General features: G+C 36.9%; 1 protein-coding gene across 10 annotated transcripts in view; it reads left to right on the plus strand.

Moving 5' to 3' along the window:
* Positions 1 to 277: 277 nt before the first annotated feature.
* The window catches only part of ap1b1 (adaptor related protein complex 1 subunit beta 1), a 32,554-nt gene continuing 17,792 nt past the window's right edge, over positions 278 to 15,039 (plus strand). For 3 of the 10 annotated variants that reach the window (XM_077241067.1, XM_077241071.1, XM_077241073.1), the window contains exons 1-14: positions 278 to 380; positions 2,954 to 3,014; positions 3,550 to 3,655; positions 3,798 to 3,933; positions 6,163 to 6,408; positions 7,111 to 7,301; positions 7,615 to 7,836; positions 7,968 to 8,088; positions 8,492 to 8,587; positions 8,819 to 8,934; positions 9,190 to 9,355; positions 10,298 to 10,396; positions 12,061 to 12,320; positions 12,766 to 12,964. In XM_077241067.1, the coding sequence (XP_077097182.1) occupies positions 2,978 to 3,014; positions 3,550 to 3,655; positions 3,798 to 3,933; positions 6,163 to 6,408; positions 7,111 to 7,301; positions 7,615 to 7,836; positions 7,968 to 8,088; positions 8,492 to 8,587; positions 8,819 to 8,934; positions 9,190 to 9,355; positions 10,298 to 10,396; positions 12,061 to 12,320; positions 12,766 to 12,964 (1,995 nt within the window). In that variant the 5' untranslated portion in view covers positions 278 to 380; positions 2,954 to 2,977. Of the gene's footprint in view, positions 641 to 2,953; positions 3,015 to 3,549; positions 3,656 to 3,797; positions 3,934 to 6,162; positions 6,409 to 7,110; positions 7,302 to 7,614; positions 7,837 to 7,967; positions 8,089 to 8,491; positions 8,588 to 8,818; positions 8,935 to 9,189; positions 9,356 to 10,297; positions 10,397 to 12,060; positions 12,321 to 12,765; positions 12,965 to 15,039 lie in introns of all 10 variants that reach the window. The other 7 variants (XM_077241064.1, XM_077241065.1, XM_077241072.1 and 4 more) reach the window with 6 other exon arrangements.

Raw genomic sequence — 15,039 nt, forward strand, 5'->3', positions numbered from 1 at the left:
TGTTGAACTTGACATTGAAAAAAAAAAACATTGGTGACTCAGATTTCATGTTGCGATATTGTTATGTGAAGAAAGTATTACAGAATAACCTCCACCAAATGTTGCACCCTCTATTATATTACCCATGGAATAGCAGGTGCAAGTAGCATGTGTAATATTACACACAACTATATCATAACTAAATCCGAGTCGTATAGTAAGTGAATTAAACCTGTAAATCATTTAAGATTTTACTGTAATTTTAGTGCAATCGGCAATGTGTGTAACATGAGAAAACTCTTCTCAATGAAGGCGGAAGACGGAAGTGTGAATCATATGACAAAACATGTAAGGTGGGAGGGAAGGAAGAAGGCCGACTTCTACACACTCACTTCATTTCGGTAAGGAGCATTTCTCGGTTTTACTAAGGTACGGCGACTCGTTTCCACTTATCTATGGCTTTGTGCGCTGCTTGGTTGGTTCAGTAATACAGGACGCTAGATTAAAGGCTTACTGTGCGCTCTCATAAGCCCTGATTATAGAAGGTCATGAAGCTTCAGATCGCGAGCCGTTAGCATTTAGCTAGCTCACCCATCGACTCTACATCTCCGCGAGCAGGTTCATTCATCCGTCAAAAATGGAGTGGGCAAGTCAGCTATGTGTGAGTGACGTCCTATTCTGCTCTAAGGATTAGAAGAAATACCAGAGTTGATAGATTTGAGTTTAAATGAGTTTGAAAATGTCGGATTCGGGAGGTAATAAATGGGTTTTGCTAGTTAACGTTAGCTCTGTGGCTTTACCTACTCTGAAGCGGTTGAGATTAATGTTAGTGTGTCTGTCACCTGCTGCAGTCACCGCTGTGCCACGTACTTTTAACCAGTTGTGATGTTACGATTGTTGGTAACGTTAATAATCATTTATGACCAGGCCCTGCATCACGTTAACAGTCGTTTAGTAGTTTATGGCAGTTCTTTGACAGTTGACAGCTACTTTATCTGTACTACTGCACTAGCTGGGAGTGGGACGCCGCCTCACAGGTTGACGAGATAGATTATTATTTTCTTTTAAATGTGAACCTACTGGAATGGCTGTAGATTAGCAAGTAAATTAACGTTATTCTATAGAAAATGTCTATTGTTCCTATTCTAGTTTACGAGGCGGTATCAATTTTCGAGTCCAACTAATACTGGTTAACTTAGTTGGTTTAGTTGTGCAGTGCCAAACTAGATTTTTGTTGATTTCTCAACAAAATTAGTTAGTTAATTAATTCATGTGCTCTTCATACACTGTTAAAAGCTTTCAGAAATTAGTTTAAAAATAACTTTTCTATTTGAATAAACTGTATTTTAAAATGTAGCCTATTTTATTCCTTTGATGGCAAATTTAACTTTCAGCATCATTAACTTATTCCAAGTCTTCAGTGTCACATGATCCTTCAGAAATAATTTTGATGTGCGGATTTGGTGCTCAAGAAACATTTGTTCTTGGATTAATGTTAAGTTCAAAAGAACAGTATTTATTTGCAATTGGAACACTTTGTAACATGATACTGTTTTTAGATCTTGTGTAGCATTATACACTAAATGTCTTTACTGTCACTTTTGATAAATGTATCCTTGCTTCTTATTATATTATTAATAAATGACAAATTTTTATTTTTTTTTAACTCAGGTTAACATGGTAATTGTTTCTAAGGGGTAATGTATTGTAGTGATTTTGTATGTTTATACCACAGCAGCCCACTTACCACAGTTTGCATGTAAATGGTCAGCAGGATTACACGAGTCATTCAGGCACACAGATCATAACTCTACAGCCTCTTTATTGTAGCATTCTGAGAAAGTTATAGGGGAGGTAGAATGTCTAAACGAACAGAATCATGGCCTTATGTTCATCCTAAGCTTCACTCGATTTCATTTTTGTAGTTGATTTTAATTGAAGTATAAAATATGAGGTTAAAGTTACACTATTTTGTAATGTTGCCAATATGGCACTCCTGTTAGACTTAAACTGACAACTAGTGGGATGAATGTGGAACCATTTTGTTTTAGTTTTTAGTAACTCGTGTCGGTAGAAATGTAGTTTGAATTCAGCCATGTTTAATTTATTACGCAGTTGAAAGTGTCCAATATCGGGCAGCTAACAAGTTTAACAAGCTGTAAATAAAGCTTTTAAAGAAAATGTTAGTTTTTATTCAGCAAGGATGCATTAATTTGATCAAAAGTGACAGTGAAGACTTTTACATTGTTACAAAAATATCACTGTTTGCACAAAAATATTAAACAGCTCAACTGTTTTAACCTTGATAATAATAAGAAATGTTTCTTGAACACCAAATCAGCACATTACAATTAGGCCTATTTCTGAAGTATCATGTGATTTGAGACTTGAGTAATGGAGTAAAATGTAGAAAAGTTACTTTAGCTTTATTAATAATAATGTTTCACAGTATTGACTGTTTTTACTGCATTTTTATCAAATAAATCCAGCCTTTGTGAGCATAAGAGATCTCTTTCAAAAACATTTTTTTTTAAATCTTACCGACCCCAACTCTTTTGAACAGTAGTGTACACAAATAAAAAAACTTGTCATCACGCCAGCTGAATCAGATGAAATACTGTTGTATCCTAATGTTTCTCTTCCTATTAAAAGACCTTTCAGGTGATGGCAAGAGTCTAATGTGCAATAACAGGAAATGGGAAACTCTTCCCAGCTGATTTAGACACATTGAGAAGGCAATCACTGTGCACAGAGAGTATAATTTGCTGACTGAAAGAGAACAAGAAGCTTAAACAATGTGTATTTCCCCGCTCCACAATCTCTAAGAAACATCAGCGGAGGTATCAGCAGGACAGGGACTCGACTTCCTCTTATTCCCCTGCGCTTGCACTTTTTCACTATCCTACCTCCCTTTATTCTCTTCCTCACTTTTCTTGTGGGCTGCTTATGAATCTTTCTTTCTCTTCTGCTGCAGGAGAACCGAGGCTTGGGATCCAAGATGACAGACTCCAAATATTTCACCACTACCAAGAAAGGTCTGGTGTTTTCCGATTTGCTTTAAAGAATGCTGTTTTGGGATTAGTATATCACATTAAATCAGTGAGATTTAGTCATGTAATGTGTGTCTGTTGTGGCCAATGCAGATCATTAACTGCACTGTATCATTAAACATTTAAATCCTGATAAATAGAACAGCATTTAGCACTTTGTTACATATTCCTGCTTTTTTTTTTATTCTGCAGAACATGTTATACTAGCAGGGACTAATATTACGTAATATTGTGTGGCAGTCTAAATCCGATTTAGAGTCTCTGGCTTTATTTGGATCACTTGCAAGCACATGATTGTGCCAGAAGTATTTTTAACTGCAAATAGAGCCGCACACATGTTACTTGGTCAAAGCCAAGAAAAACGGTGAACACCGAATTATGATTGAATCATTGTCTTCTCTTTCATTGCATAAGGAAAACGACAACACGTTTTCTGAAAGCACATCATTGTCATTCACGGGTTATGTGACATCTAAACAAAGTCATAAATGTTTGTGCTCTTGTGTGTCTGACCCTTCAGGCGAGATCTTTGAGCTGAAGGCAGAGCTCAACAGTGATAAGAAAGAGAAGAAGAAGGAGGCAGTGAAGAAAGTCATTGCGTCTATGACCGTGGGAAAAGATGTCAGGTAAGAGAAGCTGGTTTTCACAGTTAAGTAGAATTGCCTGACTCTTTTACAAGATGTTTTATATGCTATATCATCCATCCTGTGTTTCTTTTGGAACAGAATGGAGTTTATGGAGTTTTGATCTTAATATTTTTGTCCCCAGTGCTCTGTTTCCTGATGTTGTGAACTGCATGCAGACGGATAATCTGGAGCTGAAAAAGCTGGTTTATCTGTATTTGATGAATTATGCCAAGAGCCAACCAGACATGGCCATTATGGCAGTCAACACCTTTGTAAAGGTAAGATTCAGAGACATCAGTGAAATGGCAAATAGTTTCATTCTAAGGCATTTTTTGGTATTTTTAATATATTTTGTTACAGTTTGCACAGGCTATAGATATAGATTACTACGTGTTATTATACTTTCCCATGCAGAAAACTTAAATGTGTGCTAAAGCATGTTGTCAGATATGAGAAACAAGACACTCTACCCGCACGCCAAGAAATTTAGTCACAACCTGTTCACCACAATCTCCGCCTCCATTATCTTGCAGATTTGGCCGTTCATACTCCACTCCAGAGGGCGCTCTCGCACATAAAGTCCACAAATGAGACTCATAGGAGTAATAAAACTTATGGCGTTCCAGGCAGAGGTCGCGTTACATTTACATTTAGTCATTTAGCAGACACTTTTATCCAAAGCGACTTACATCTGAGGACTAAAGCAAGCGAGTCATCGTGAAGAGGGAAGAACGACGCAAGAAGTGCTCAAAATACAAAGTTCAGGCATTGCTCAGAGTAGCAAAAGCCAGACAAGGGAAGATTTAAAAGGGAAGGAAAGATTTAAAAGTGTAACTGCGTTACACTTTCGCACTGTCCATCACTTTGATGGACAAGGATGTAAAATTTCCGTCGTGATCTATTATTAACCTTCAGTTTAATTTTCATATTTTAAAGACATTTAATAGCTTCTGTTTTCATTTATTCACGACAAACATATAGGCTATGCATTTATTTATATTATGAAAAGAAAGTTGAACAAAGACACCTCTCAATTTTCATCTTGAGCAGTTGTCACGGATCGTGAGTGAACACGATCATCCCTTCCGCTTTACTAGGTTACAGAACGAAATAAACATGAATCAGAAAATATGTTGAAACATGCAGTATAACTTACCGAAATCCATATCATGTCTCATGTAATCACTCAATCAGTGTTGCAAACAATATCACATAACATTATACCTGAGAAAAACCATTTGTTTGACCATAAACTTGATAGTCAGCAAGAAAAATAACTATTGAGAGGAGCATTTTGCTAAATACATGCACCATATCACATAATCATGTTTTTTTTTTTTACTGTTCTTTAATGTTTAATGTATGTTAACTTAGAATGAATCCGTCAAGTTTTTATGACAGGCTTTATCAACAAAACGAAACTTAATAATGTAGGTAAAATTCCGTCAATGATGGAAATTTTTCGGTTAACAACCTCTGGTTCCAGGAAATCCCTAATGTGGACAAAGACATTCAGCTATTGCAGCAGCTGAATAAAATGCAGATAGAGACGTTTTGACTGATTAAACACGCAGATAGTTAACACCCCATTGTGGCAGTATATGGTTTATCTGTGTTCAAGACATCTCGGGTATTTTCATTAGGACAAGGTATATTTATAATGCAATGCCAATTAACATTGACTTTATCAGTGTATAGAATACTAAAAAATAATATGATTTCTGCCTTATTCTGTGATAAGAAGCCACATCACAGAAGGAAGTTATTTCAAACTTGTTGCCATTTAAATGTAATTGTTACTTTGTATGCAATGGAGTTCTTCAAAAAAAGAAAAGAAAGAAGAAGAGTAAAGATGAATTTGACTGATAGCATTATTATTTTTTTCAAGATTTCTATAGATCTCGCAATATATAGTTATCGTGAATTCTTTTGGCCATGATAATCATGTAGTGAATCTGAATATCGTGACAGCCATATTATGCATTATAAAATGCACTCTAAAGTTCAGACCGATGAAACCCACATTCTGGACAGCAAAGTGCTTTAAAGGCACGCCATAAGCCTGGCAACAGCAGAGAAACTTTCGTCTCTCTTGAGTGCTCCCTCCTATAAAGACTGACTATTCTAGTAGTGTGCTCCATCAGCACTAATGAGTTTTTGCTTGCTTCACACACACCTGAGAATGGAAAGAGAGAAACATTACTAAAGCAACTAACTAGACTAAAGATTAAAGTAAGAAGAGCAAGTAAGAAAAAAGAAGAAATAAGTTTCCAGCTCTTTGAGGATATGTTATGTATTATGCGTCTGTGTTTTTATTTATCTAGTTTTTAACATCACTAAAACTTTCACAGAAACAGTGTTTTTAATATTCGATAATATTACTATTTTTACCGTAATTTGATCAAATAAAGCTGCCTTGGTAAGAGACAGTTTTCAACTGTAGTGTGTATCCGAATATGTCTATGTTTTAGGTGTAATGTGTGTTGGTTATATGTTCTCTTCTGCAGGACTGTGAGGACCCAAACCCTCTGATCCGTGCGCTGGCTGTGCGCACCATGGGCTGCATCCGAGTGGACAAGATCACCGAGTACCTATGTGAACCTCTGAGGAAGTGTCTGAAAGATGAAGACCCCTACGTGAGGAAGACTGCTGCAGTTTGTGTTGCCAAGCTCCATGACATTAATGCCCAGCTGGTAGAAGACCAGGGCTTCCTGGACACCCTAAAAGACCTGATCTCTGACTCAAACCCCATGGTGAGGCACAACTTTAGTATTTCAATCTAAATGCCGGTTAGATACTGGCAATATTCTTAAGAATACTCTATGAACTAAGGCAAATAATATCCCTGAGTATATTTAATTCAAGCTAATTGTTATCCAGTTGTTCCAAACCCGTATGAGTGATAATAAATGATTTTTATTTTTGGGTGAGCTATCCCTTAAACTTCCATTGCGGATGCGCTCTTCCCATAAAAGTTACACTGAAACACAAAGAATTCACGACATTCTATTACAATAGTGTTCTCATTATAATTTTATGCAAATTACAGATTGTCCCTGCACATCTTGCACTTAACTGTATTTTCATAATCAAATTGATTCTAGGCATAACTGCGCACTTTCAAATCCATAGTTTCCCTTTTATTATCCAGTCTGGATGGCATGCTGTCCTAACTTTAACCAATTAGACATCAGGTACCCCCCAAAATGCCGCAATAACCCATACGATAAAAAATAAATATATTTTTTAAAGTCACGGCGATCATTGTTTTCGTGATCGATTGCCGCTGTCACATCACAGTACTCGTGCACAACCCTGCATGCCAGTGTCATTTAGCTCTCTCTTAGTCTCCATGGTGTGTAATTACATGCTTTTGTTGTGTGAAACTTGAGACTATGCACACACACTACCACTGTATTGAGTTTAATGCCTTATTTTGTTTTTCCCTCCATTAGGTGGTAGCAAATGCAGTTGCGGCTCTGTCCGAGATAGCAGAATCTCATCCAAACAGCAACCTTCTGGACCTGAACCCTCAGACCATTAATAAGCTCCTGACAGCCCTTAATGAATGCACTGAATGGGGTCAGATCTTCATCCTCGACTGCCTGGCCAACTACACACCCCGTGACGACCGCGAGTCACAGAGGTCAGAAGGCAATGTAATTTCATCACTCCTGTGTGATGGACTCTAAAGACTTCTAATGAAGTCTACATAATACATAGACACTAGCTTCACTAATAAAGCTGATCCAGTGTAGTTCTTGGTATTGGCATTGATTGCCCAATCTGAATCTAATTCACTCAGAATTGAATCAGTGTTGATTCGGTCAGGGATTTTAAGAATCTATATTGGATTGTTCAAACGTAGATTGTAATTAATTGGAAATCATTATTTTTACCAGCCTTATTTCAGCCTTGTTGAGCATGTTTCGAGCATGTTTCTCTCTGCCCTCCCACAGTATCTGCGAGCGTGTAACTCCACGGTTGTCCCACGCTAACTCAGCCGTGGTGCTGTCTGCCGTGAAGGTTCTGATGAAGTTCATGGAGATGCTTCCTAAAGATCTAGACTATTACGGCACTCTCCTAAAGAAACTTGCTCCTCCCTTGGTCACGCTCCTCTCAGCTGAACCTGAACTGCAGTATGTTGCCCTGAGGAACATCAACCTCATCGTACAGAAACGGTAGGTGCAAAGGCTGAGGAAAAAACGTTTGTTTATACAAAGTGATGAAGGTTTGGGGATTTAAAAAGTTAAATGCACACACAAAATTTTTTTTTGTTATTATTATTTTCATTTTTATGTGTTTCTACCAGCCCTGAAATTCTAAAGCATGAGATGAAGGTATTCTTTGTGAAATATAATGATCCGATCTATGTCAAGCTGGAGAAGCTGGATATCATGATCCGCCTTGCGTCTCAGGCCAACATTGCTCAGGTGAATAAAACGCACACTCACACCCCTACATGAAATAAGTTTTGAATATTTTTTTTTTTCCTGAACATTTATATTGTAGCATTCCATGGACTTTTAAAGGCATATTTTTGATCTGCCCAATTTTCAATTTCATGAGACTGATTTTTATCATTTTTATCAAGTACAGGTAAAGAACCTTTAATAGAGTAAACTTGTTTAGTATTTTTTTGTTTCAAATGTAAATTTTATTAAATGTTTGTATTTATTGAATGTAGAATCTGTATCTGCCATGAAATAGCCTCTGAAGCTGAAATGGCAAACTTTTGTCAACATCACTCACTTTTGAAGCTCACTGTGTCACATCAACATTTGAAATGTGCTTCTGAGAGTCTGTGCTAAATTTAAGTGTGTTTGGTTTGTGTAGGTGCTGGCTGAGCTGAAGGAATATGCCACTGAAGTGGACGTAGACTTTGTGCGTAAAGCTGTACGAGCCATTGGCCGCTGCGCTATTAAAGTAGAGGTGAGCTGGCCTAACCCTGAATAAGATAAGATTATTATTAACTTAATTAACACTGGCAATCTATTTACACTGGCAATCATGTTCATTTTAATTGTAAAGTGCACTGCTCCTAATGAAAGGATTCAACCTGATGTGAAACAAAGGCCAACTGCTTAATTGGTTAATTTCTGGATGATCCCATTTATGCAAATCAGCTGATCTGTCTTTCGGTCTCTCCTGTCTTCATTAAAGCAATCAGCAGAGCGTTGTGTCAGCACGCTGCTTGACCTCATTCAGACCAAGGTCAATTATGTGGTGCAGGAAGCTATTGTGGTCATCAAGGACATCTTCCGCAAGTACCCCAACAAGTAGGTTTCTCTTCTGTTTGCTATACAATTTCCCCTGACCCTTTTGCCAATTATGCTGTTTCTAAAAATTGCATCCTTTTTCTGTTTGGCTAAGGTTTGTTATTCAGATGTTAGAGGTCCATTGTCCTGTTAGAGGTCCATTCTCAAATGTGTTGAAGAAACATTTAATAAAGATTCACTGAACCCAGCCCCCACTATGTCATTTTGCTCTTTTTTGCAGCTTCATTGTGGCTTTCTTCGTTATTGTTCTGTTAGGTATGAGAGCGTGATTGCCACCCTGTGTGAGAACCTCGACTCTCTGGATGAGCCTGAGGCCCGGGCAGCCATGATCTGGATTGTGGGAGAGTACGCAGAGAGGATTGACAATGCCGATGAGCTGCTGGAGAGCTTCCTGGAAGGCTTCCATGATGAGAGCACACAGGTGAAGTGCCTTTCAAAGCACTATATTAAAGTGCTCGCTTATGAAATAAGTAACAGCTGTTTTTTCTGTTGTATTAAAGGGATAGTTCACCTAGAGTAAGAGTTAAGAGTTCATCTTTGGAACACAAATAAAGATATTTTTGATGAAATCTGAGAGCTTTCTGTCCCTACATGGACAGCTACGGAACTACCACTTTGACGCTTCAAAATGTTTATAAAGGGATTGTAAAACTAATCCATATGAATCGAGCGGTTTAGTCCAAATTTTCTGAATATGCTCAATTGCTTTATATGATGAACAGATTTAATTAAGGTTTTTATTACCATAAACATTGCTCAGCAAACATAAACTGAAGCTCAACCGAACCTGCTTGAGGTGCGAGAACACGAGCGTAACACGAGAATGAACCTCATTTATTCTCGCACGTCAAGCGAACATGCTTGAGCTTTCGTTTACCACAACTGATTTGCGAGTTGATGAATATGAATATGTGAATAAAAGCCTAAATTCAATCTGTGCATCATATAAAGCGTTCATGTCACTTTTTTTGGACTAAACCGCTCATGGATTAGTTTTACAATCTCTTAATGATCTTTTTGAAGTGTCTAAGTGTCAGTTGTGTAGTTGTCAACGGAGGGACAGAAAGCTCTCAGATTTCATTAAAAAAATCTTCATTTGTGTTCTGAAGATGAATTAAAGTCTTACGGGTTAGGAACGAGGGGTGTTATGTAAGCATTGTATTATGATTCCACTAAGAGCATAAAGAAAATCTCACAGAGGAATAGGGATACTTTTTGCTGTGGTATGAAAATTGGTGTTTAGAATTTCTGAAATTTTGGTGTCATAACAATCATACCATAATACTGTAGTGACTACTGTAATTAACTTGCATGTTACAGCGATTTGTCTCTGTGTTAAGGTTTTTTCATACTCCCCTCTCAGGTGCAGCTGCAGTTGCTGACAGCTATTGTGAAGTTGTTCTTGAAGAAACCCACTGAGACCCAGGAGCTGGTGCAACAAGTGCTCAGTCTCGCCACACAGGTGAGATATCCACACAGACGGTTGTTAAAGCACACATTTCAGTGAGAAAATGACACTGCACCTATACTTTCTCACACCTTCAAGGGCACTCTCTGGAGGTGTTGTTGCCATCCTCAAACTACACATCTCAAAAGCAGAGCCGTTTGGCTTGCTGAGTCACTCCAAAGAAAACCAGATATTCACAGTTCTTACTCAACACCCTGACGTATTTACGTATTTTTAGCAACATGTTGTAATTGTTGCTTTTTGTAACCACAGGCAGACGATAAGATTACTTTTTATTTGTAAACATGTCTCAAATGAATGTCAAAAAACAAAAAATGATTATAAAACCACGAGGATTAGTGTCCTACTCCTGTGCCTCTGTTAGACTACATAATCTGCTCCTTCTTAATATACTATATGCATGCATATATATAATTGTGTCACATAGCAATTTAAACAATAGAGCACTCTGATGGTCGCGGAGGGTTCGAGCTTTTGGGCCAGAACCCTGAAACCCTGCATTAGATCAAAACAGCAAGTTTATGGCAGGTTTATTTTTATTAAACATACATTTTAATGCTAGTAATGCTTGCTTTCTTCCTCTGATTTAGAAACAATCCAACTCATAAATGGCACACTGTAATTCATCAGGGTAATTAACAATTGTTATTAGAAGCTTTACAAGCTTTTCCTATTAATTTAGTCATTCCGTTACAGAATATGGACACCTACAATATTTTTAGCGTTCGAGAGCACTGTGTATCGTTATCCTTATCTTGCTTGATGAGCAAGAACCAATTAAGTTTGTTCTCATGCATCAAGCAAGCATGTTTGATCTTCCACGCAAACCAGTAAAATTGGTTTTGCCGCATCAAGCAACCAAGCTAACTTTTACCATATTTGATAAACTGTATGTAGGTGCATTGATTAATATGTGAATTATATGTAATTAAAAGCCTAAAAATCCATTCATAAATACCAATATCAATTCTTAAATTCCAAAAACTGATTCCAAAAATGATCTTTTCATTTATGATGTTTTCTGTTGATGCATGACCAAAACATTATTTTATGTCAGCATGACACATACAATAAACACAATAGGCTTTGTTACTTTCAATCTAAATCAAAACTTACAGAATTTGAAAGCTATCACAAAAATTTAAAACCATAAATACATTTTGATGCCCTTTAATTTGTCCTGACAAATCATTGGAAATATTGATTACTTAGAATATTTGAATGTTTGTGTGTAAGAGCTAGGGAGCATTTGTGTGATCTCATTAATATTCAGAGAAGCCATAAGCTTGTGCTGTCAGACTGGGATCTGAGATTACATCTTGTCATTATTAACTTTGAGGGTTCATTCAGAATACCAAATGTCCTTCTTTATCTTAGGTGCCATTTTATGGCCTCCAGATCTAATTCCCTAACCGCTGTTTTGCTCTGCTGACGCTCCACTTGATCTTATCACACAGATGAATTGGTGCTCAGGAGTTCTGCATTATTTACATAAGACTTTGTTCTTTTCAACAAAAAAATCATCTGTCGGACAGTCACCTGTAGTGCTTCATTTTTTTCTTCCTTATATACTCGCATCATAAATGGCATATGATTCCCCTCGGTTTTCAACTGGTCAGTTTCACTTTCCCTGAATTTTGCTTGTTTTAACTTTGCAGGATTCTGATAACCCTGATCTGCGTGACCGTGGCTACATCTACTGGCGTCTGTTATCTACAGACCCTGTGGCAGCTAAAGAGGTGGTGCTGGCCGAGAAGCCTCTGATCTCAGAGGAAACAGACCTGATTGAGCCCACCCTGCTGGAGGAGCTCATCTGCCACATTGGTACTCTGGCCTCAGTCTACCACAAACCCCCCAGCGCTTTTGTGGAGGGCAGCCGTGGTGTTCAGCATAGGAGACTTCCTCCTCGTGTTGGCTCGTGAGTCTCTGATTTGTTACTTTGTTACTGATTCTTTTATTATTTTATGTAAAGTATAAAGATTTGTTTATATATTTATTAATAACAAATATATATATATATATATATATATATATATATATATATATATATATTGTTTTAGTTTCATTAATATTTTGAATTAGCTTTTATTTGTATATTATTTAGTTTTCATGTTGATTCTACTTTCATTTTTTGTCATTTCGTTATGTGCTTTTGCCATTTTTCTATTTTTAAATATAGCTATTTAGGTTTCATTTATTTTTATTTCAGTTTTAATTCGTTTTAAATTTATTTATTTCTAGTTAATAATTGTATTTTATTTTAAAATGTGTTTTAACGCATTTAAAAAATTGTATTTAAACTAAAAAGATGTATTTATTTTTTTAATAAATGATTTGATAATTTCTCTCTCTCTCTCTCTTAGTGTTGAGAGTGCCGAGAGCCCTGATGTTGGCCAGTCTGGACCTTCTGAAGCTCCACCCGCTGTCATTCCATCACAGGGTGATCTCCTAGGTGACCTGCTGAACCTGGACCTGGCCCCGCCCACTGCCACTGTCCCTTCAGTGCAGCCCTCAATGCAGATGGGAGCCATGGACCTACTAGGAGGAGGTCTGGATAGTCTGGTATGTTTATCTCACGCTGCCTCTCGCTTTGCTCCAAACAAAATCATCCCTTTATGGTGAAATTAGATTAATTAAGAAGAAAAACAGAGTAATTACTAGAATGAATATACCTATCTGTTCCTTTAACTGTCTGTGTGTGCGTATACAGAAGCATGCAGGCTTTCGGTAATGTGTTTGTCAGTTGTTTAGCTTGCACATGTGTTGTAGGACATTTATTTTGTGTCGCTGTTGACAGGTTCCAGAGCTACTTTACTAAGTAGAGATCATCCAAGTGGATTCTGATCCCAGATCAGCCCCCTCTCCCTTAAACACGCATACAAAATCCCTTAACCTGTTAACCGTTTCCAGAGCGTCGGCGCACTGAAGCGTTTTTTTTTTATTTAGTTCAAATTTACTATCAGATTTAATGTTATACCTTGACAAACTATACATCATTAAAAAGATATAATACTCAAGATTCAGTATTTGACCACTATTGTATTCTGAGAAACTTATAGTGACAGTTATGTCTTAATTTGTGTCAGGAGTTATGAAATGAAAAAATGAGTCGATACCTTTAATATGAATTATGAGCGTCAGCTGGTCCATTCATAAAAAACACTCCAAGCTGTCGTCATGACAGCGATTCGCAAAACATCGTCCCTCAGGGCTTTAGCTCAAAAATGTGCAGACTTGGAGAAATATTGATATATTCTCATAGATTCACATCATATTTCTATAGACAGGAATAATATTTGTTGAATTTATACCCAAATGCGTCGATGTAATCATTATGATCGCTTCTTACTGAGATGTGCTGTGTTTTCAATTCATACCAATAGCCTGAGGGCGCTATATGCACAATAACAGTCCATATATGGATCACGAAGAAGACCCATAGTCATGTGACAATCCAGGACGTCACTGATACAGAAAGTAGCTGACAGAGATCGCTGTAACATGCAGATAAAGATGTTTTGAAGACAATAAACATGATTGCAATGATATTTGAGTTACCTGTGTTCTTCAAGCCATGCCAGCTATTTCATAATAATAGATTATATTTATAATGTAATGCTAATCGATATAGATTTCATCATCGTGCAGAACACTATAAATAATACATTTTCTGTCGGATTTTTTTTTATCTGAAGCCAAATTAGATCACAGAAGATTATTTAAAACACTCGACTTGCGTTATAAAGTAAGTTTGGAGCACAAACATGGTTTTAATCTCATAAATGGTCGTGTATTGATGGTGTGCTAAGCTAACATGCTAGCTAGCCCAGGTGCACCTGCCACCAGCAGTTATTGTTTTATGATTTTTTTCTAAATAGGAATGCTTACTGAAATGTTTCAGTGCATTTGATACCAGTTTCAAATATTTAGTAAGAACTTTGATAAAAGAAATTAGGGTTTGAAACCCTATGAATAGCCTGTGAATAGCCAGTCGTTAGTAGCTATAATGCAGACAAAAGAAATGCATATTTAGAGCCATAACCAGTCTGGAGAGGTGTGAATGTGTGCAAGGAGAGACTGACTCTGAATGGGGCTCGTTTGCACCACAAAATAATAGAGACAATAGACTGATTAGATGACTCAGAAGATGACTAAACATCAGTTTGCATTTTAGAGTCTAATCAAAATAAAGTAATTTGACATGATCTTGAAAAACATTTAACTAAATACAGAGTTTTAGACTTATCATTTTCAGATTTTAAATATAAAATGGTCACACATATGGCTTTAGCTGCAGTGCATTTCTAGATTCCTCCAGGGCCAACTTCAATTTTATTCTTATGAAGATGTTTCATAAAAGTAAATTTCTAATAACTTTACAAAACTTTGAAGCTATTTAAACATTTTTTTTTCATTATGACAATAATTATTTCTACATTTACAATAAACTACTAGGTGTCAGCTTTCAAATGAGATCATACTTGTGCTTTTAGTGCAAAGGGTTCATGATTTGTATCTGTTTAAGTTTGGGTATGCCATTTCTGGGGATTTTTCAAAAGTGGCCTTGAAGGTTAACAGGTTAACCTGTGTAATTGTGTCTGTTGAGAAATCACAGATGGTCTTGCATCATTAGAGTT

The sequence above is a fragment of the Siphateles boraxobius genome, unplaced genomic scaffold (genome assembly GCF_051911475.1).
Source record: "Siphateles boraxobius isolate OS27281-9 unplaced genomic scaffold, OSU_SipBor_1 24, whole genome shotgun sequence".
In the NCBI taxonomy this organism is placed as follows: Eukaryota; Metazoa; Chordata; class Actinopteri; order Cypriniformes; family Leuciscidae; genus Siphateles; species Siphateles boraxobius.